The sequence below is a fragment of the Labrus mixtus genome, chromosome 15 (genome assembly GCF_963584025.1).
Source record: "Labrus mixtus chromosome 15, fLabMix1.1, whole genome shotgun sequence".
Taxonomy (NCBI): Eukaryota; Metazoa; Chordata; class Actinopteri; order Labriformes; family Labridae; genus Labrus; species Labrus mixtus.
In genome coordinates, this window is record NC_083626.1 from 9417704 (window position 1) to 9440755 (window position 23052).

General features: G+C 41.7%; 1 protein-coding gene across 1 annotated transcript in view; it reads left to right on the forward strand.

The window, feature by feature from the left end:
• LOC132989927 (ephrin type-B receptor 2-like) overlaps positions 1–15845 on the forward strand; it is a 43961-nt gene extending 28116 nt beyond the window's left edge. Inside the window, 12 exon segments of the mRNA XM_061057871.1 lie at positions 1546–1701; positions 4545–4880; positions 6391–6515; positions 6627–6789; positions 7915–8023; positions 9000–9307; positions 11001–11248; positions 13117–13332; positions 13490–13639; positions 14015–14208; positions 14298–14453; positions 14745–15845. Of these exon segments, the coding sequence (XP_060913854.1) occupies positions 1546–1701; positions 4545–4880; positions 6391–6515; positions 6627–6789; positions 7915–8023; positions 9000–9307; positions 11001–11248; positions 13117–13332; positions 13490–13639; positions 14015–14208; positions 14298–14453; positions 14745–14853 (2270 nt within the window). The 3' untranslated portion in view covers positions 14854–15845.
• Positions 15846–23052: the final 7207 nt, after the last annotated feature.

Consider the following 23052-nt stretch of genomic DNA (forward strand, 5'->3'; position numbering starts at 1 on the left):
TGAGCAGCATTTTAAATGATTATCGAGAGAATTCCATAATTTAACTCCATTTACTGAAATTTGTTTTAATGTAGTGCGTGCAAATGGACTTTTAAAATTAAATCTCCGTCTATGATCCTCCTCCATTAGATGTAAACACAAACAACTTCTGTACATTTTCGCGTAATGATCTATTTCTAGTTTTCATGTCGCACGACTGATTTTGAAGTCGGGCTGAATTTCTACCCTGAATTTCCGTTCAATCGCACGTTGTGTGCTGTGCAGAGCTCAGGGGAAGCAGGAGGGGTAGATCACAGACCAATCAGATGCTCCCACAGTGAGAGCAGAGCCATGAGCCGATTCCCCAAACCTTCTGGATTTCTTTTTTTGCAAAATATCAGTCAGCTGAAGCACCATGGCAACAGCAGCAATGTCTGTTTGACTTTTATATACTTTATTAATCCCTGAGGATTATGGTGTTGTAAAAATGGTTTACACTCTATGAATAGAATTTCCCTCAGGGATTAATAAAGGATGTAAAAAAAAAAAGAAGAGACATGCTTCTCTCTCTCACACACACACACACACACAGGCCTGAATTCCACACATGCACATCCTGTGGACATGATGCATTAATGAAGAGATGTTAGAGCGAGGCTGCTGCACAGGGAGTGTGCCAGAGCTCCTGGGGGTTCTGTGTCTTGCTCAAGGGCACCTTGGTAGTACTCAGGAAGTGATTTTGCACCTCTCCAGCGACCAGACCAACTTCCATATTTGGTGCACATCAGAACTTTGAACCGGCAACCCTCCGCTTCCCAACCCAAGTCCCTTCAGACCGAGCTCCTGCCACCCAAAATATGATGTGTTCAATGTCTTTATATCATTGTTATTATCATTATTATGTCACTTTACATAATATCAACAGTGTAATGCATGTCAGTGTTCATGCAATCAATTCAAACTTTTAAGGCTGCTCTATTTTTCTATCATGTTGTTCGGCTCATTCAATAATACGGCCATTTTTGTGCCAGATCTTTCATTATATTTCAAGTCAGTCTTTTACATCATAGAGTCATACAGGACGTGTTTTATGATGTGTTCTGCTGCCTACCTCTTGGCCAGGTCCCCCTTGTGAAAGAGGTCTTAATGGGTTAATTACCTGATTACAGGAAGAAAAAAAAGGAAATCTGGCTAAATTGTCGAGCTTTCTCCTTTTTTTTCCCCCTCTTCTCATCGTCTCTTGTCGTGGTTAATCTCAGAGCGTCTCCTCTGCTCCACATGTTCTGACATGTTTTACGACCGTGTGGACAGCAGAGCTGACAGGATCTGAAGGAGTCCCAGTGCATGTCACTTCAATGAGCTGACCTTTGTGAAATACAGACGTCATGAATAATCACGCTCTGTGGGGGAGGAAATAGCTCAGAAACAGTATTCTAGGATCTGACCAAAACTGGTTCTGATGGCAGCCATTACTGGAGTTATTTTATAAAACTCTCTCTGTCACACTGTACTCTCATATGTGGTTTCTCCCCCTCCCCTCTGTGACTGTATCTTTCTCTCTCACAGCTTGTGTCTCAGGCTTCTTCAAGGCTGCACAGGGAGACCACTCGTGTCTGCAGTGTCCCATTAACAGCAGAACCACCAATGAGGGAGCGACTAACTGCGTCTGTCGCAACGGCTACTACCGCACCGACTCCGACCCTCCACAGATGCCCTGTACAAGTATGTATGCACAACATCTTCAGCAAGCTGTCTGCAAAAATCAGAGTACCTGCTGCCAACAACAGCTCAAACTTTTCTTCATGAACATCCAAGTGCATCGCCGAGAAATTCCCTAAAAAAATGCACGACTGCACTCAGATAATTTTAATGGCTAAACCTTACCAAAATGCAACCATTTCTTAAAACAAATCATAATCAGGTTTGTTAAGATTTTAGGAAACAAAATCTCTTAGTAATGTTTGAAAAAGGGAGCTTGCACGATGCTGAAGTCTTCGTCCCCTGCTGTGATCAGCTGACAGCCTGCTAGTGGGTTTATCGCTCAGTCACAGTACTTATGCAGGGGCGCATGCATGCAAATGAAATTCATTGTTTTTACCCTTTCAATCCCCACAAGTTATATGCACGTGTAAGAAACAGAATTTAGCAACATATAAATCTATGGTAACACTTTACTTTACAGGTCCGCAAATTTAATCGTAATTGGGTGACCTCTTTCTTATTTCTTTGAAATTACCCCCGAATTACATGACAATTTGTGTGAAAATTAGCACGTAACTTATTTGAAATAATGCCTTAATTTAATTGTAAGCAAGTCATAATTGGTAAGTAACTGTTTTTTTCCAATTTATTTGATATTACCCCCAAATTCCATGGTAAGAAGGTGACTATTAGCAAATAATTTATTTTAAATGAAATCACATTTCACCACAAAATGTATGGAGAATTATCCCAACATAATTATAATAATAATTATATTCTATTCTATATCATATTATGACATATATATATAATAATTATATTCTGCTATTTCCAGATAAGCCGGTAATAAATTGGAAAAAACAGTTACTTACCAATTATGACTTGCTTACAATTAAATTTGGGCATTATTTCAAAGAAGTTACGTGCTAATTTTTACTCAATTGTCATGAAATTCGGGGGTAATTTCAAAGAAATAAAAAAAAGGTTGTCTAATTATCGTCTAATTAGCACCTAATTACGACGAACTTTGCGGAACTGTAAAGTAAAGTGTTACCAAATCTTCTTCTTCTTCTTAGCCTGAATATTTAGGGACTCAAAAAACAAAGAAGTCACAATTTTAAAGTTACAAGATTTCATGCAAACTTGTGCACACTGTCTAACTTTCAAAAAATACATTTATTGGCAGTTAGGTCCATTGCAAGTTAGAGAGTGTGCACAACTTAGCATTGCCGTTAGCCTTTTGAAAACAGCCGAAATAGTTGATTTTGTGCTTAAGTCCCGCCTCTACTCTCGACCTGATCACTTAAAAACTCACTACAAACTTCACGACTTTTAAGAGTGCCACCAAATCCTGGCTAGTGCAGCAACAACCTTGTACTCATGTTAATTTTGTGTAGCTATTCGCTAGCTCTTTGTGTTCCTTGCTGTACCCAGTTTCCTATTTCTTTTTCCTTTTGAACTGTTTTAATCCTTTACTCACACAAAAGCCCATCTAGAGACGAGTGTTGCAAATCAGCCTCCGCTACAAACACTCTGATACTTGAATAAATCATTCTGTATAGAGAGGTTATTTGTTTTTATTTTGAAAACGACTGTTAAAGGAAAGCCAGACGGGACCAGGGTAAAAATCCGTCCGTCAAACTATTTTCTGTCAATTATCTAGATCCAGGTCAGTGTCGCTGCAGGCTGACAGACATATACCAGACGTCCTTCTCAGTAGTCATGTCCTCCAGCTCGTCCTGTCCTGTTTCTGTCTGTTTGTCAAATAACTTTAACGACACACAGACCAAAGTCAGTTCAGTCTCAACTCATGTTTGTATCGTTTAAAATATTTTTTCAGCAGAACATAGGTCATGGAATGAACTTCCAAACTCCATTGGATCTGCAGAGTCCCTCTGCACCTTTAAGAAAAAGCTAAAGACCCAGCTCTTTCATGAATACCTACTAACTTAATGATGATGGTCTCCATATTATTGATGATGATGATGGTAATGACGATGGTTTTTGTTTGATAACAACAACTTATAAGATGGTTTCTATACTGATTAGAGCTCTCAAGAACTGCAGTCAATGTTCTGCTTTGTCTCTGGTCACTTCCTGTCAGCACTTGTTTGTCCAATCAGACTCAAAGCTGATCGTTTGCTCTTACTGACATTGTTCCCTTTATTCTAGATACTTGCTTGTGTTGTACTTACTCTCTGATGTACGTAGCTTTAGATAAAAGCGTCTGCTAAGTGAATTGTAGAATTGTAGACATAGATTGTGTTCAGCATCTAAGCTCCGACCTCGTCACTACTCACAGTTTTAATTAACATGCAGACATTTGAGGAGTGATGGGATGAGATCTTAACCCCCCCCCCAGTCAGATCGTACAGGTGGATGCTGAGGTGGTGGAGCGAGCGCAGTACTGCTGCAGGTCAGAGCTGACATTATAAGGGCAGAGGGAGAGAGACTGAAAATCTTGCAGCTTCAATAGACCGCTAATTGGTAAGGAGGTGTTTTCAAGTGTGAGCTAGTTCAGGCAGTCAGCTCGGTCCGTTCAGCTCGAGGTGACTGGCTGAACGTGCTCGCAAGCGTCTGCTCATTTATTAAAGGCCCGCTCAGAGTCACACACAACACTTGATTACACGGCTTCCTTCATTCTCCAGTTTCACATCACGCTGCACATGCATGTTGTCGATGACCTAGATTTATAACGGAGGGAGAGACTCACTCTCGACAGAAGAGGCAGTGAGAACCTTTGACCCAGAGGTGTTGGCTTTCTTTCAAAGAGTACCTTATATCTGTGCGTACATTATGCATCTTTGTAATCGCTGCACTCTTTCAACCTGCAGTTAGAAAAGATCTGTGTTCTTCTTTTCCAGCCGTTCCATCAGCTCCACAAAACGTCATCTCCATCGTGAACGAGACGTCTCTGCGGCTGGAGTGGACTCCGCCGCAGGAGGGCGGCGGCAGGGAGGACGTCGTCTACAACATCATCTGCAAGAGCTGCGGCAGCGGGCGAGGGGGATGCACCCGCTGTGGAGACAACGTGCAGTTTGTCCCCCGGCAGCTGGGACTGACAGAAAACCGCGTCCACATCAGCGACCTCCTGGCTCACACCCAGTACACCTTTGAAATACAAGCTGTGAACGGAGTGTCCGACCAGAGTCCTTACTCGCCGCAGTACACCTCAGTCAACATAACCACAAACCAAGCTGGTGAGGCGAGATTAATATTTTACAAGGCTTAGCCTCACTTTCTATAAACTTAAACCCTGCATTCCTGCTTCAACACTTTAAAAGTCCCTGCTGGCAAATGTTCCCAAGTAAACCTAGTCTGATAAAAAATGTGGATTTTTGCCACAGAGTGACTCAGATTATTATGTCTGACAACCTCACAGAAAGGCTTCCTACAGGAATAGACCTTTTCGTTAAAGAAAAAGAAGCTTTTTTTTCAATTAACAAACAGAAATAACACCACTCTCCTTAAAGTCTCCAGACTACATTATAGAAAAATAGTATTTTTACATCCAAGAACACATGTTTCTTGTCTTGATTAGTCAGTTTTTTGTGTTGTAAAAGTATTTTGTTGAATCCAAAACTCACCATTAACAATGCTGAAGTTACACGACTTTGCAAAGACAGAAAATGAAGACAGCAGAAGGTTGGCATCTCCCGTGTTACAGGAGGTAAAAAAAAAAAAAAAAAATTAAAAAAAAAAAAAAAAAAAAAAAAAAAAAAAAAAAAAAAGTATATATATATATATATATATATATATATATATATATATATATATATATATATATATATATATATATATATATATTTTTTTTTTATTTTTATTGAAGGGTTGTTTTTTTTTATTAAAAAAGAAACACGCAATGGGAAAAAAATACAAGGAAAAACTCTAAACATAAATTATTAGGAGGTAAAATTAATGATTTTTGTTCATGGAGTCTGGTGGCTTTGAAGAGAGCAGCTGTTTGGGGTTCGGGTAAAAAAAACAAACCATTTTGTTTCTTAACTACAAGTTCTTCTCTTTGTAGGGACCCTTTAATAATGCTGTAACAGTTTTAATTAAAAAAATAAAAAGCTCTCTGCATGCAAAAGGAGAAAATAACTGGACGATCTTTAACTGGATGCATTAGTCCCAAAAAAAATGCTGTGCCATTTCTGCCAAATTTATAGAAATTGAAAAATGTTTTTGTACCTATCAGTCGTTCTATCAAAAAGAATTGCCTCTGACTCTGATCCTGTATTTGATCATGCCTATAAACCCCTCTATTTCAGCCCTGCTCAGAACAGGCTGTTTCTGTGTCTGTACCTTTAAATATGTAAATGAGCTGTGTCTGACCACGCCCCCTCTCTGGAAGGGCTTGGGTGGGCAGAACAAACACCTAGCTGTGGGAGTGTCACCCACCTGGGGGAGGGGCTACTGCCCTTTGTGATGTCATGAAGGGAAAATCTCCAAACGGCCTGTTTGAGCACACATTTTCTGAAAAGTGGAGCAGGCATAAGACGGAGAGGATGGACTTTTCTCATCATTGGGGGGTTTGTAGACAAACTAGAGACACATATTAGTGTTAGAGGAACATGGGGAAGAGGATTTTGGATAATGTGACCTTAAAGAGAGTGATCATAAGGAGGTTTAATAGTTTCAGTTCCAGTTCTTCCAGTCAGTGTTTCTTCTGCCTCTAACAAGTCTCTCTCTCTCTTGTTTTGTTCTCAGCTCCATCATCAGTTTCCATCATCCACCAGGTCAGCAGGAGCACGACCAGCATCACTCTGTCCTGGTCCCAACCTGACCAGCCCAACGGAGTCATCCTGGACTACGAGCTGCAGTACTACGAGAAGGTCCGTCAGGGTGGATTGTTGAACGGGCCCCGTAAATCGAAAAAAGACTTGGTTAGCTATGATTTGTGACCTCATTTTCTCATTTACCGTTGGTGTGTGCGTGTGTTTCAGAACCAAGCGGAGTGGAATTCGTCCCTCACGAGGAGTCAGACCAACACCGCCGTCATCCGAGGCCTGAAACCTGGAACTATCTACGTCTTCCAGGTTCGGGCTCGGACCGTCGCCGGATTTGGACGCTTCAGCGGCAAAATGTACTTCCAAACCATGACTGAAGGTAGGGATCATATTCGCTGCCTGAGCTTGCTAATAGTTACAGGAAGCTTGAAAACAAACATTTACTGGCAACGTTTTCGATGCTAGACCTTTTGAAACTTCTGTGCATTTTAATGTCTGTTCGATTGTAATTCAGCTTTAGGGAAACTTTGGTGTCCCCTGAGCACGGGCCCGCTTCGTCCTCAGAGCTGCACTGTAGATGTGGAAGTAGGAAGAGGGTCGTTGTTGGCGTCTCAGAAATAACAAAAAACATCCACAGTTAGCAGGATGGACTCAGCCCGTGAGTGGTTGCCATGGTTACTTCTTCTTCTTCTTTCTGCTTTTTGGAAGATTTGCAAACCAGCTATGTGCATACTGCCCGACGTTACTAATGTGAACTCAGACCATGGAGCGAGAGGGGAGGGGGGGAGCGATTGTGCTCGGGCACCTAGTGTGAAAACGAGCCAGATACAAGAGGGGAGATGCAGCACAGTGACCTTGGTTGTCGTAGTAACAGCCAACCCTATCAGTGCAGCTGTGACTGCTGTCAGGTCCAAGGAGTGAGCATCACAAAGTAAGAGCAGGTGGGGGGCGCCGGTGGCCTAATGGTTGGTGTGCAGCCCGTGTGTGGAGGCTGTAGTCCTCCAGGCGGGCGGCCCGGGTTCGACTCTGGCCTGGGGGCTCCTTCCCACGCTTTCTCTCTCCCCGATTTCTGATCTTTCTCTAAATAAAGGAATACAGAAGCCCCAAAATGAAGTAACTCCGAACTTTGAGAGCCTGTGACCCTAAGCTTGACCCACTATAAGATTACATTAATACAGTGTGATCAGATCCTCAGTGAGACGTCTGTTCCTCTTCAGAGATACAGAAATTCCATCACAGTCATAATGATGATTGGTTGCATGCTTGTAGCCACTTCCTATTTAAAAACAGATTGCCTGATGAAGGTCTAGTACCGAAGAGTTGGCAATAAATATTTGTTTGTAAGTTAGACGGTGTGCAGGAGTTTACCCTCCTACGCACCCGTCTTATGAAACAGATGTCAAAGGATCTTTCTATTTCAGAGTTAGTGAACAGGAAATGTTTTCATAGATCCAGTCTGTATTTGAGCAAAACTTTCTTTGTTTTCTGCCCCCTCAACCTGCAGAGGAATATAACTCCAGCATCCAGGAGAAGCTCCCTCTCATCATTGGCTCAGCGGCCGCAGGAGTCGTCTTCATCATCGCTATCACTGTCTTCATAATAGTCTGCCGCAGGTGAGCCGATAAACGATCTAACATGTTATGGCACATCACTTAAAGATGGCTTTTATCCAATGTTAGCCGTTAGATTCATCTACATTCATCCAAACCAGTATCTGATTATTTTACCCCGAATAGTTTCAAGTCGGTTTTAACTGGCACATAGGTGTGATGAACTCTTTTTAACTATGAATCCCTTACTGCCCGTTAACCACTTTATATAACATCTATACTGAACTGGACCACAGAACATCACCAAACTCGTTCTATTAACTGTCGAATGTGCTTCAAATCTCACAGATTTAATCTAAATGTAAGAAATCCACCTTAAAGGAGCAGTATGTAACTCTGACACCTAGTGTTTAAAATGGGTACTGCAGTCCAAATTCTAAACATTGGAGAGAGCTGTCTCCCCCCCCCTCTCTAGAGTCGATGCTCACGCAGGTTGCCCTGTGGTGGAAACTGAAGCTTCAGTGTTTATCCAGCTCTGCATGGGTCTGTAAACCTTTCTGCGTTCTAACCTCTCTCCATTTTTCAAAAGCATCTCCAATATCACAGACGCTGTGTTTAAGAAGTTAAAAAAGACGCGTATGCTCAGTCGTGTAAAAAATGAGTTACAGAGAAATCCCAGATCGTCACCTCACACACAGCTCGTCAAATCAGAATATCATGAAACATCTGAGTCAGTTGACTTCAGAGATTTTGCAGCAAACGTCTACCTGACAAACCCCCGCAGCCCTGGTTCTCAGTCAGCTGCAGCTCGTTCAAAAAGAGAAAACACAACCTCTTAATGCAGCTTTTTTGCACTAGTTCAAAATCCAAACAGTACACAACCAAAACGCAGAGAAAAGACGGAGGAGAACTGTGAATCTGTGGTGATTTTCAGAGTTTATCAACATCTCACCGTCGTCATCTCTGGGAGAAGTTTTCTCGTTGTGTCTCTTTAAATCGGTGCACTGAGTGGCTGTTTGTTTGTGGTTGTGTTTCTCAGCAGCAGGAGGAGTTCGGACAGAACAGAGTCCGAGTACACAGACAAACTGCAGCAGCATTACACCAGCGGTCACAGTAAGTATTGTTTGACTCCTCGGTGATCTCTCGTCGTGGAGGATCTGTTTATGTCCTCATTTTCTTTGTATGTATAGCTTTTTGCTGTCTCTTCTTTTCTCTCTGTTGAAGTGTCACCAGGGATGAAGATCTACATCGACCCCTTCACCTACGAAGACCCCAATGAGGCCGTCAGAGAGTTCGCCAAGGAGATCGACATTTCATGCGTCAAGATCGAACAAGTTATTGGTGCAGGTTAAGATACAAACTGAGAATGCTAACAAATGTCTGAGCTGTTTTGAAGAGCGACCTGTCACAGAACTTATTCTTGTTGTTAGCCTTCATCAGGACTGAGGGGGAGGGGACTGACTATAACCCTGCAGCACGTCATGCTACCGTCTTTTTAACGATATAAACACATCACAATTACGTCACAGAAAACAGTTAACGTCATATATCTCCTGAAGCAAACTTTAAATGCACCAAGATTTCAGAAAAGGACATGATTCATTTCTTTTAGAATCGTTGGAGAGGCGATTGCTGCACGGGGTCAAAAGATAGAAAAATGGGGGCCTAGTGGTTAGTTTGTGTGTCCCCCCCAAGAACGGATGCTGTAGTCCTCGAAGCGGACCTGTAGCTCCTTTCCCGCATATCATTCCCCCGCTCCCTCTCTGTCCCTGATTTCGAGCCACTGTCCTTTCAAAATAAAGGCATAAAAATAAACAGAAGAGAAAAATTAGGTTAAGGTTATTTTCATATAAAGTTCATGGTGGAAAGAGTAGTCTAAACTGAAAATCTGAGGCACTCTGATACAGTCTAAAAATCCTTTATTTAGCAGGGATGTGTCCGCACGTTTTAACTGAATCTTCATCAGGGCAACAGTTGTTTTTGAATTCCCTCGGCCGGTTTATTGTTCCGAAATCACCACATCATCTGTCGATGATTAAAACAGCTGCAGTCGGATGCGCCGGTAGCCCAGTGGTTGGTGAGAGCGCCCCATGTTTGGAGGCTGAAGTCCTTCAGGTCGGCGGCCTGGGTTTGAATCCGACCTGCGGCTCCTTTCCCGTAAAATACATCCTTAAAAAAAACAGCTGCAGCAGGCCGGGTTTTTATCTGACTTGTGACTTGGCTAAACTTCTAGTTTTGAGAAAATCTGAATCAGCTTTATTGGCCGGGTATGCTTCAACACATGAGGAATTTCACTTTGGTAAACTGTGCTCTCTTTGTACAAAGGTATAATATTAAATATCAACAATAAACACAAAAATAAACAAATAAGCAAAGACTAATAGGTACAAGGCTAAATAGGAAAATATAAGATAATAGTGCAGTGGTGAGTAAAGAAGTAAACAGGAGGTAGTTTTTAAAAGTATTTACATTAAAAAGTGTGCGTACATGATAATTTAAATTAAATAATATACGTATATGAACATTCACAGTGACAGTTTTGTTCCAGGGTTATTCCACAGCGACAGGTCTGATACTCTGTGACTGTTTAGCGTTCATCAGAGTGACGGCCTGGGGGAAGAATCTGTTCTTATGACGGGTTGTTTTTGGCGTACAGTGATCCGTAACACCTGCCGGAGGGGAGGAGTTTGAAAAATGTGTGTCCAGGGTCTGAGGGGACATCTTTCTGGTAATCCTAGCCAACATGTCATCAGGCTGAAATCGTTTCAACAAAATTAGCTTGAGGTTTGAAGTCAAATGAACTCGGATAAAGTATCAACCAATGATGTAGACAGAAGGTAGTTTGATTAACCAAATCTTTAATTACTAATGATGTTCTGAACCCAGACATCACAGAATTAGATAAAGTATATTCGTAAATATCTGTCGCTGTAAAAATGAAAATAATAATGAAACATTTTCCGCCTCGCTTTGAACTTCTTGATGTTGTATTTTGAAAATGTCACTCACCTGATTTTGTCCGCTCCCGTCTTCCCTTTAGGAGAGTTTGGGGAGGTGTGCAGCGGAAATCTCCGGCAGCCCGGGAAAAGAGAGATCCTGGTGGCTATTAAGACTCTGAAGGCGGGCTACACCGAACGCCAGAGGCGGGACTTCCTGAGCGAGGCCTCCATCATGGGTCAGTTTGACCACCCCAACATAATCCACCTGGAGGGGGTGGTGACAAAGAGCAGCCCTGTGATGATCATCACGGAGTTCATGGAGAACGGATCCCTGGACTCCTTCCTCAGGGTAAAAGAGACTAAAGATTCACACTGTTTCCCTCCAGACACGGAGCATCATGATCTGACTGCGTCTTGAGAAATGACACATTATTAAGACCAAAAAGTCAGGTTTTATTGAGAATGATGTTCTGCTTTTTATAGGCTGATTGGTTCAGGCCTAACTGATTTGAAACTACAAAGATGGCCTCTCCGTCTGCATAATTTGCTTTTTGTTTCATTGTGATTTAGTCCTCTTAAAGCCGCTTTGAACGGAGCTCTTGCCTCTGTCCGTGGTGCTGAAAAGGGGACAAAATAGATCCGATAAAAAGGTGTTTTCAATGCCCTCTGTTAGCGTCACATGACAGGCAAACATTAGTGATTGTGTATGTGAGAGGAAGCAACATTTTTGTACATGCTAGCAATGGGAGCTCAAACTCAACAAAAAGAGGTCAAAGGTCAGGACAGTTCATGATCTGTTGAGTCTTACTGATGCTATAAAACGTCCTGCAGCTGAGCTCGCTGCACAGCGATCACATTGCTTGCAGCTTTCCTCCTCCTGTTTTTACTGAACATTGTGAGACAAACCAAACGTGGCCACATGTAAGGACAGTCTCTATAACAGTGATTCTCAAAGTGGGGTCCGCGAACCATAGCTTGGGTCCGCGGAATATTTGTGAATTGTTTGACATAAGAATATGAGTAATGTAAATATTTAAATCTAAATCTTCTTTGATAAGGCTTAATGTGTATTTTGAATCATTTTAAATACATTATGTGGTTTGCTCAGAGCTTCCTGCCATTGATTTGAATAAGGAGCAAATAATTAATCTTTTCAGTTAAATCACTAACTGAAAGTCAGTTTTAGAATACATGACAATATTTCTAATTTCATCGCAAGACTATGTCAATCTTGTGATCTTCATTTTCTCAAAGTTTATAAAATGACTTACTTGGAAACTATAAATGTAGCCTAATTCTATCGTTGCAAAGTACCGGTACAACATAGTACATTAATACATATATGTTTATCAACAGTACGATAATGAGGTGGTCCTTGGAAAAAATTCTTATCTGAAAGGGGTCCATGGTCTAAAAAAGTTTGAGAACCCCTGCTCTATAAGACACATTGCACACCTTGAATGTGTTCATCTTCGTTAAGAAAGTTGTCCTGATTCTACCGTTCAAAGAGTCAAAATGTAGAAATAATGACAAAAAGTTCAACTTATTCTAGAGAAGGTAGAGTTCCCGGAATAAAACAACTGATTAACAGTCATAATACTAGAATGTACAGATAAGATGCAATAATCCATCACAGAGAAGCATTTAATACAATCAGTTACAGTAACAACCAGTGACGCTGACTAAAGATCAGACAGGAGAGAAATCACTCAGGACGTCTGATTCAAGCCGGTTAAAGCTTGAAGTCTGTGGTGGATTTTTCCAGTTCTTAAGTCCTGCAGAAGTCCTGTTAGGTCCTGATTCATTCCTCAATTAGAATAGAATTACTTTATTGATCCCAAACTGGTAAATTGTGGTGTTACAGCAGCAGGTTATCAAAGCAAATAAAACAATATAAGAATAGGTACAAAAATAAGCACTTAAAATATAAAAAATAAGAATAGAAAGAGATTTATACATCAAGGATTTAACTTAACATTCTTACTGGTTTAAAAAAAATGAAAAATTAAATATAACATTTATTCAGGCTTGTCAACTGAATGTAAAAATACTTGCTGGAGGTAAGAGATGTAAGTTTGCAAAAACAGTGATGACAGTGGTAAATGTGCAATAACAATAGAGGGGGTTATCCAGAGCTGTGCAAATTCTTGGCTGTGCAATCAAATATATATATGTTAAATTATTTCTTGTATCTTTAAATTATTTTTTGTCCCAAAGCAAAATGACGGGCAGTTCACGGTGATCCAGCTGGTAGGGATGCTGCGCGGCATAGCAGCAGGAATAAAGTACTTGTGTGACATGAACTACGTCCATCGAGACCTGGCAGCAAGAAACATCCTGGTCAACAGCAACCTGGTGTGCAAAGTGTCCGACTTCGGACTGTCCCGCTTCCTCGAGGAGGACACTTCAGACCCCACCTACACCAGCGCTCTGGTGAGTCCTGGTCTTACACTACATTTTCAAAAAACTATCCAACCTGACCTTGAAGAGCCCTGCTGAAAGAAAATTACAGTTCATTTCAAGGGGTATTTTCTTACATTTTCAGGATGTTGATGCTAATGATCTCTCGCCCATTTTGTTTTTCTTCCAGGGAGGAAAGATTCCCATCCGATGGACGGCTCCAGAGGCCATCCAGTACAGGAAATTCACCTCCTCCAGTGACTGCTGGAGCTACGGGATAGTCATGTGGGAGGTGATGTCGTACGGAGAGCGGCCATACTGGGACATGAGCAACCAAGACGTGAGTGAAACGCTCGATTTGTATCTCAGCTCAGAACAGTTAGAGGTTATGAGCATGCATATATTTGAATTTCCTCTCGGGGTATAGTTCATCAAATGACACGGCAACCTGCATGAGCATCGACTCTAGAGAGGAGGGGGCGGGTCTTATTTTGACAATGTTATTCAATTCATAGAAACAGGACTGTGATATTTTTTAGCGTAATGATCTTATTTTGAGCTGCAGGTCAAAAAAATGACCAGATTTCCTGAGAGATTGTACAAACTGGGAGAGTGGACCGACACTCTGGAAAATGTTATCTGAGGACCAATAAAAAGACTGTTTTTGGGCTTGAAATCATGATCATAACCTGTGTTTGTATGTGAACTCTCGTAGGTCATAAACGCGATAGAGCAGGACTATAGGTTGCCGCCCCCGATGGATTGTCCCAGCGCTCTCCATCAGCTGATGTTGGACTGTTGGCAGAAAGACCGCAACAACCGGCCCAAATTCAGCCAGATCGTCGGCACCCTGGACAAGATGATCCGCAACCCCAGCACCCTCAAAGCCATGACGCCACTGTCATCGAGGTACAGCAGAGAAGGACCTTCCAACAAGTCAACACTGTGAAACAAAAATCATCATCTCTCTCTCACATGTTCTTCTTTCTGTCCACCAGCGTCCACTTACCTCTGCTGGACCGCAGCACTCCAGACTTCTCCTCGTTCAGCACGGTAGACGAGTGGCTGGACGCCATAAAGATGGGGCAGTACAAGGAGAACTTCACCAACGAAGGCTTCATCAGCTTCGATGTGGTGTCTCAAATGACCATGGAGTATGTTGGATACTTCTTTAGCTCTTAAGGAGACAGATTGCACAAAACAGGATGTAGATATGATTCATTTACAGGAGTACATGTGCTAAAAGGGCTACAGTCAGAGGAGCCTCTCCATAGCCTTACAGGCAAAGAGTTGGGCACAAAGCTCCATGAGGAACTTGTTGCTGCTGTGTCGCTAAAAAAACACACATAAATTGTCGGTTAGACCCTTATTGAAGCATCCAGAAAGATGTGAACTGTGGTCTTGTTGCATATGGAGCTGGAAGTGACAGATGGTTTTCTCCTCAGGGACATCCTCAGAGTGGGAGTGACGCTGGCCGGCCACCAGAAGAAGATCCTCAACAGCATCCAGTCCATGAGGGCCCAGATGAACCAGATCACTTCAGTGGAGGTGTGATAAAAGGAACACACACACACACAGACAGACAGACACCCGCTCTGTTTACTGTGGGGGGAAAACAAGGAGCCATTATCCCTGCACTCTCCTGGATCCTCGGAGGAGGGCTGATGACCTTCACACAGACTGAGACTTCAGCGTGACCTCAGCCCGCTCCATCCCTCCCTCAGAACTCTTTGAGAAGGTTTGTCCAGTCTGCAGCGCAGCACAGGTGTTTGGTCGATCTCTTACAGCTGCTGTATGTCCATGTTACAGTCCTGAACCCAGTCTACACGCTGCTCAGTATGTCTGTTCTTGGCCAAGTACTTAGTTTTTTATTTATTTATTCCACTTAACTTATCTCCACTACCACCAAGCCAAAACTTTACCTAAGAAAGAACAAAAAGTTGCACGAGGAACACTGCTTGAAATTAAAATTCACATCAGGTCAGTAGAAAAGAATCAAACGGATGCTGCAAAATGTAAACTTCAGAGTTAGATTATATTTGGTAGCACCCATTTCTCTTCCATAGGGAGTCTGTTTTTAAGTATTTCTTCTTCTTGGTGCTTTTGATGTCATGCTCTTCCTGACGGAACAACACAATGCTGTTGGTTTTAGAACTTTTTTCAGTTGGGAGGCCACAGGGCACAGTGCTGGAGACCTGTTTTTTTTTACTAATTAAAAAAAAGATAACGTGCAATTTATCGTCTGTGAGGATAAAATGTCCGCATGCAGTCGTGCCACATTCAGCTGCTTCCAAATGAATACCAAGACAGTAAAACCTGTTGTTTGTAGTAACGATTTCACAGTAGTGATTCCACTCGTGTGGTCAAACATGACTTCAGGACGGTCAACGTCGTCAGCTGGCTGTGTGGTTTGTCTTCATGTTGTTGCCATAACTCCACAAGCTGCTCTTCTTCTTCCATATCCCACTTGGCCCTGGGCTCAGTTGTGTTTATGTTCACTCCCATGTTTGAGTACGTAAACATCCGGTTGGCTGGACGCTTTCCGGTCTGCTCGCTCTAATTGGCTATTGCAGGAATTCCGTCGGAGACAGCCTGATCTGGAATTGTAATTATTGAACATGTTAGATGTATACGGTATATCGGGCTTATAATGGTAAAGTGTGCAGCCAGCCTTAGCAGTGGCAAAAACAACATCAGACACCACAAAAGCACATTGTGTCCATCAGGAAATAGCAGCATGCAAACCTGGGTTACCTGAGAAAGGTGATGCAGAGCTGCTGGTGGAGGCAGCAGCAGTAAGAGCTTGCATGTTGAAAACACCTGATTTGTTTTTCTAGGTTTTAGAGGCTTCAATCTTTGCACTCTAAGAAAAGAACAAGCTCATGTTGTGTGTGCTGGTCAGGCTGCAGCACGTCGGTCACCTACCTGTGCTCTGTTTGACTCTGGTTAACATTTCATCAGTGTTCCTCGGACGCTGGTTTGGTTGGTTTTCCCCTCACCGTGATCATTGAGCACCAGACTGGAATGACATGTCGAGATTTGCCCTTTAAAAGGGCCCTTTTAAAAAGGTCACCACATACTTCAATGCCTGTGCTGTCAGAAGCTGCAGACGCTGTTTTGACCGCCGAAAGGGACGTCTGAGAGGAATCAAAAGAACCACGAAGCTCCTGTCCACACACAGACTTTTAAAAAATGGCCTCCTTAATGAACCCTGTGTGAGCTGGTCATCTGAAAGGTATTTTTTACACACGTCTTCTTGCCAACAAAGTGACATTTTCAAACGTTGAAACACACTCCAGCCACCAGATATGGGCCGTATGTAAATGTCGATTGGACCATATTCTGTCTGTCTCTCACTGTGATCTCACCGTCCTCTTTACTGTGAAGCTGTGTAGAGTTACTGTCAAAGTTTAGGCCATGGGTTTTGTGTTAAAGAAACATTACAATACAAAGCGTTCTCAGTGCTGCTACTACACTAAAATAAATCACACTCACACATGTTGTACATATCAATATACTCTGCTAAGTTTTGGCATTCAACCCAAGAAGAACCTTTTTTTTCACCACTCGTCCACATAACGTGCAATCTTTGTTCTAGTCATTGAATATCTGTGATGCTTTATTTAATGTGTGTTGTTTTTTTTTTTTTAAGAAAACATCCACTACTGCCCTGATTGTCCGAGTTCCCTCAATGCCCGATCGTTTTATAGACACTACACAAACATTGTACAGAAGTGTTTTCCACTCACATAAAATATCTGGAAGCAACGGGATCTTCAGCTCACCTAACTGATTCTTTGTGTTTGTAAAGAGTCAGCGTGATGACTATAAACAAACTCACTCACTGCATTTAAAACTCTCAGCAACAACACTTTAAGGAAACTCTGCAAACCTTTTCTTTACTGGGACCACCTCACTAACCCTCAACATCTGTACTCTTGTTTTTTTCTGTAAATCTCATCATTGTGACCCACAGATCGTATTTCACTGAGAGACGCTCTGTCACAAAAGAAGCAGTTTAAATACAAGATGGTGCAGCCTCCATTTTTCTTTGCTATGTTGAAACGTAAACACGTCCATAAAGAAATAAAGTAAGCGCATCAGCAGGAAGCAGAGAGTCACTTTGAGACATAGACACCAATGGAAAGAGAAATAAGCAGAATAATTACCTTAAAGCTGTAAATTCAAAAAGTTAGACTTGGGAACGCAGTATGTTGTGCATGAGACCACATCTGTCTGTGATGTTGCAAACGTGTACATTCAACAGTCTGTCTTTGCACAGTCATGACAGATTCACAATCTAGATTTGAAGCGTTCATGGTGGTTGAAGTTTTTCCAATCCATTTTATTCATTCTCTTACCAGTGTTTTGAATACCACTTAGTGTCAGCAGCTTTAAAGAGGACATATTCTCCCCCTCCTCCACCTTTTTCAAACAGTCCCCTGTGGTCTAAATGAAACATCTGTGCTGTGCTTTGGTCAAAATATAACATGAATCAAGCACCAGAGGAGGTTTGTGACCCTGTATAAACCAGCTCTCTCAGAACGCTCCATTTTGGTGTGTGTGTCTCTTTAAATGCAATGAGCCGTCTGCTGCAGCTCGTGTGAAATACTTTGCCTCTGTAACCGTTCTGCTCATCTCGTCATATGAAGGGACGTCTCAGAGATACTCTCAGAACTTTATTTGTTTTTGTTTTTTTTTTATTGTGAATTTTGATAAAGTTTTTGTAAAGTTTATGCAGATCTGATAATAATTTATACGTCACAATGATGACGTGATGTCTGTATCTTTTGTTGGTTTGTTTGTTAGTTTGTTTGTTCTGGGACATTCATTCATGACACATTGAACTTATTCCTTTTCCGACACAGAAACGCAGATTCCAAAACTGTTGAGCTGCGTCGGATTTTGTAAATTCTCCTCGATTCACTGGAGGTGCAACCATTTAATATGAGGAGGAGGAACGTCTCTTCGTCTGTTCTCTTATGTTTTGTACTTGTTATGAAACCTTAACAACAACAAAATCCTCACTTGAAATGTGATGCAGCTTTCTCACATGGTTTTGTATTTACACGCTGATTAAGAACTGGACGGAGGCTGAGAGTTCAAGGGTCACATGGCAGCTGCACAATGAGCTCAAACTTCTTTTTATTTTTATTTTTTATTTTTTAAGAAATGATTTGAGCTGCTGAACTCCCAGTTCAACACTTCCTGGTGCATGTTTATGTTGGGACAGACTCTCTCACTACACGTTCTGCACTTTGCTCGCCGCCATTCTCTCTGCTGTCACGCCCCTCTTTGTGTCTTTTTAATGACCACAGGTGGTGCTTCCACATCTTCTCATTTCAAAACTCTTCCAGCCTGTCGATTTGGGCGTCGCCCTGTTTCTCCTGCTGTGTTTGATAAATGTTGTTCGGTCTGCACTTGTATGATGTGATACTGTGTGTGACTTTTCCTTCATGTTTCACCAGATGCACAAAGACACGGTACGGTACTGTACATATGCATGGTGTGCACATCACAGTGTTTGGACACAGCGGGCCCGGGCAGCACCTTCACTGTTACTGCTGCTCCTTTTGAAAACTCTTCAAACGTTTGTGTTTGTTTGTACATCTCGTCTTTTTAAAATTTCTTTAAAAAGGAAGTAAAGTCAAAAGTATTATGATGTTAGATCCCGAGTGACCCCTGTACAGGAGGTCCTGGACCAGTTCCTCGCTGTGGTTGCCCAGACAAGATGAACTAATAACTGTTTGATCTAGTGGAGAGGAGACACGTGTAGCTTATAACTGCCTTCATCCAGACTCCTCCCCGCTGGCACCGATACGTCACCCAATCAGAAAGCCCAGGACTGGATAATAGTATGGGCCACGTCTCTCTCCCTAAACATCAGCTGAGACTAAAACACAGACAGCAAATTTGACTTTCTAGCGCAGTGGATCTTGACGCGTCTCCGGACCCCCTCCCACCGACTCCTCCTCCATGTGAAAATCTCAACCCACATTTCTGATATTTCCCGACCAATCAGATTGATTTAATTGAAAACTGTGCAGTAGATGTTACAAGAAGTGATGGAGGCAAGAAACTGAACAAAACAAAAACAAGTTTAAAAAGTGCTTTGTAGACTTTTTGACACCATTTTTTACCCCAGAGGAACTGAAAGCGGCCTCGCGACCCACCTTCTGGGTCCCGACCCACCAGTTGAGAACCGCTGTTTGAGAGCAAAACAAAAAAAATTATTTAAAGCCTAATCTATGAATTTAAAAGCAGAACAGAACAATGATAGTGATCATAATCTGAGTTAATATAAGTCAGGTAAGGTGTAAGACAAAAGGGAAGGAACCAGACGATCACTTTGAGGGGTTTTGTGTCGTCATGGAAACTGTCACTTGACTTTTCTGCTTTATTCTTCTTATTTCGACTCTTTATTATTTTTTCTCTAACAGCATATTTAATTTTAAAATCAACTGTCTTCTCATTTTGTTTCTCGTGCCTGGGCCTTCGATGATTCTACTCTCGATTGCAGAACATTATTTAGTATTTTAAATTGGCAAACTGCATCATTGTTGGTCTTTTATTTATTTCTCCAAATGACCATGTGAGTGTCAAGCTGAACTACAAATCCAGTGTTGAAAGCCCTGAGCTGAGGTCATTCACACACACACACACACACACACACACACACACACACACACACACACAGAGCAGGAAATGACCCCACCTGAATATCTAACCCTGTACAGTATGTACAGATTAAAGAGAACACTAAGTTTAGTTTGTGATGGTCTTGGCGTGTGTGTGTGTGTGTGTGTGTGTGTGTGTGTGTGTGTGTGTGTGTGTGTGTGTGTGTGTGTGTGCGTGTGTGCGTGCGTGTGTGCGTGCATGTGTGTGTGCGTGTGTGTGTGTGTGTGTGTGCGCGCGCCCCACTCCGTCCTCATGCTGCCCACTTCTCAGTCTCAGGACTCTCGAAGAGCTGAAATGTTTCTGGTTCTTTCAGGTTGTGTGTTTTTTTTACTTTCAATGCATTCTCATTGAAAATATGCTTCCTATCTTCCACACGTGGTTGTAATACTAGTTTTGGCCACAAGAGGCTGCAGGGTGCCACTTTCTCATGTTCCAAACAGGCTGTAAAGCGTGCCGTAACCTTTAAAGTGAGAATGAAATCCTTCCTGCAGGAGGTTAGCTTCATACTTTATCATGTGTGTTAGAGATGATCTCATGTTTGAGATTTATTTATTAAAGCTTTGAATTTAATTTCATGCATGGAGAAAAACATGGACGCTTTCAGTCCTGTTCAGATGATGATGAGGGACAGCAGCACATCAGCCCCCTCTTGTGGACAGAATGGGAATTACAACAACAACAACAACAAATGTTTCTTTTTTTGTTCCTCGCATGCAATCAATAATGTTGATTTAATGTGTTGTCTGTGGTGGCTGGGAAGTGAAAAAAACAAAATGACAAAGTGTGAAACACAAAGATGAGATAAATGTATATTTAGTTTTTATGAAACTATCTTACATTAAAAAAAAACACTTTTAACATATACAAAGCAGAACATTTTTACGAGCGCTGACACAAATTCACAAATGGCAGAACACCGAATTATGAGACGGTATATATTTAATATATTTCTTATATACATGTTTGTAGGACACAGACGAGACAGAAGGTCTAGAAGGTTCCCTATTTCCTCCACTCCCGTTTGTGTCCTTATAAAATTACAGAGAATGAAAAAGCAAAATCTCGTTGACTGTCTCAGGTGGGTTCAACAAAACGAGTCTTTCTGCCAAAACAAAATAACTGACCGCTCACTCACCGATGTCCAGGTCACTTGCTGGTTCTGGCACATTCCCTCTTAGAAATGTTTCTCATCTTGTAAATTTATTTTTTGTTTTGTCCTTTTTCAAATGGTTTCTTTTAAAATGTAAAAAAAAAAAAAACAGGTTTTCCAAAATGTGAATTTGTCTCAAGCTTTGTGAAAATGTTTCTCACTTTGTTTATTTTGTTTTGCATCTCCTGGCCACTGTAGTTGTCACTTTGCAAAACTTCAACAAAACACCTCTTCTAAAAACGATTTTGGATCGCTTTTAAAGAAAAATGCATCACCAGAATTTTGCCCCTCTGGGCTTCCATAGTTTACTTACACGGACAGCAACACATAACTGATTGATTTTTGTTTTAGGGAGTTTGTTTTTATTGATTCATCTTTTTATTTCCCCCTCAATGTGATTAAGCATGGTGACAAAAAGTTAAATTAGGAGCAGAGGATTTAAACATTTTCCGCCATGACAGTCCCAGCGGTTATATGTTTAAATTACAAACTTAATTTTGAGGATGTTAGAAAATAGACGACTTCCACACTCCGGGGTCAGTCATGTCACAGTGTTTCTTCTTCTTCATTAAACTCACTTCCTTTAAATTCTCTGTAAAATATTAAAGTGAACATTTTGAATATTTCAGCTCTCTGCAGCTCCTGTTCCCTTTACCGCACAGCCTTCCTCTTTACCGGACGCGGGCGGCCCTGAACACATCTTAACTCTTTACAGCCCGGGTCATATTTTCAATAAGATATTTCCTGAACCCTTTCTGGTCCAAAGCACACGGGACACAGGGGTGGATGTTGGAGTCTTCAGGGGGTAACCTCCTCACAGCCAAACACGCCTCTCTTTCAGCCCTACCACTGTGATCTCACTCTGATTTTTTTAAAATTCTTTTTAAATCTAATGTTTTTTTGTTTTTCTGTATAAATGTATATTTGATGGTAAACTTGTGAATGATGTATCAATTTTAATTATTTGTAATACTGTTATTGTTTTATTTTGTACAAAACAAGAAAAAGAAAAGTAAAGAAAGAAAATAAATCACGACAAACTCTGTTTTGTAGCGACTGTCTTCAATAAAATAAAAATAAAAACATGCAGTAAACACAGCGTTTCATTCCCTCATGCACACTGACTGCTTCAACTGCTGGAGGAACATGAACACATTTTTTTATTTTGTCACATTGTAATACAAACTTTGGACACTAGAGGGAAGCAGAGCCTGAGTGGAGCTGCAAAAGTTTTACTGAAGATGAATTCAGTCAGGGGCCTCTGAGTGCTGCAGTGATCCTGGTTTGAATCCCCGTCTGACAGGAGCCTCTCTGTGTGGAGTCTGCATGTTCTCCTCGTGCATGTGTGTGTTCTCTGACTTCCTCCCACAGTCCAAAGACATGCTCGTTAGGTTAACTGCTGACTCTAAATTGTCCGTAGGTGTGAATGTGAGTGTGGTTGGTTGTTTGTCTCTATATGTCAGCGCTGTGATTGGCTGGTGAACAGTCCAGGGTGTAACCCCGCCTCTCGCCCCGATGACATCTGGGATCAGCTCCAGGCAGCTGCGACCCCAAACTGGAAAAAGCGGTATAGGCCTGGATGATGGGTGGATGGATGGACAGTCGGCCTCATTTTTCATGCAGGTGATGTGATTAATTTGAGTCTGTATAATCACTTTGTTCTCTGTTCTATCTGCTCTTCATCATTGATCACAGTGTCACATCTTTGGAGCAATGGCGGTATGCCAAGGACAGAAACTGTGATTTTTGTCTTCTATTTCTACAGCGACAGAAATGTAACAAAATGCTGCATGGAAATCTGTTGAAATGCACTCACACTTGTTCACCTCCTTGAATTTCCCGTATTAGCATTTTAAAGACCCAATTTAAAATCCACCTCTTGGCCTAAGTCTTTCTAGTCCCTTATACAGAGCCAGTTCAAGGCG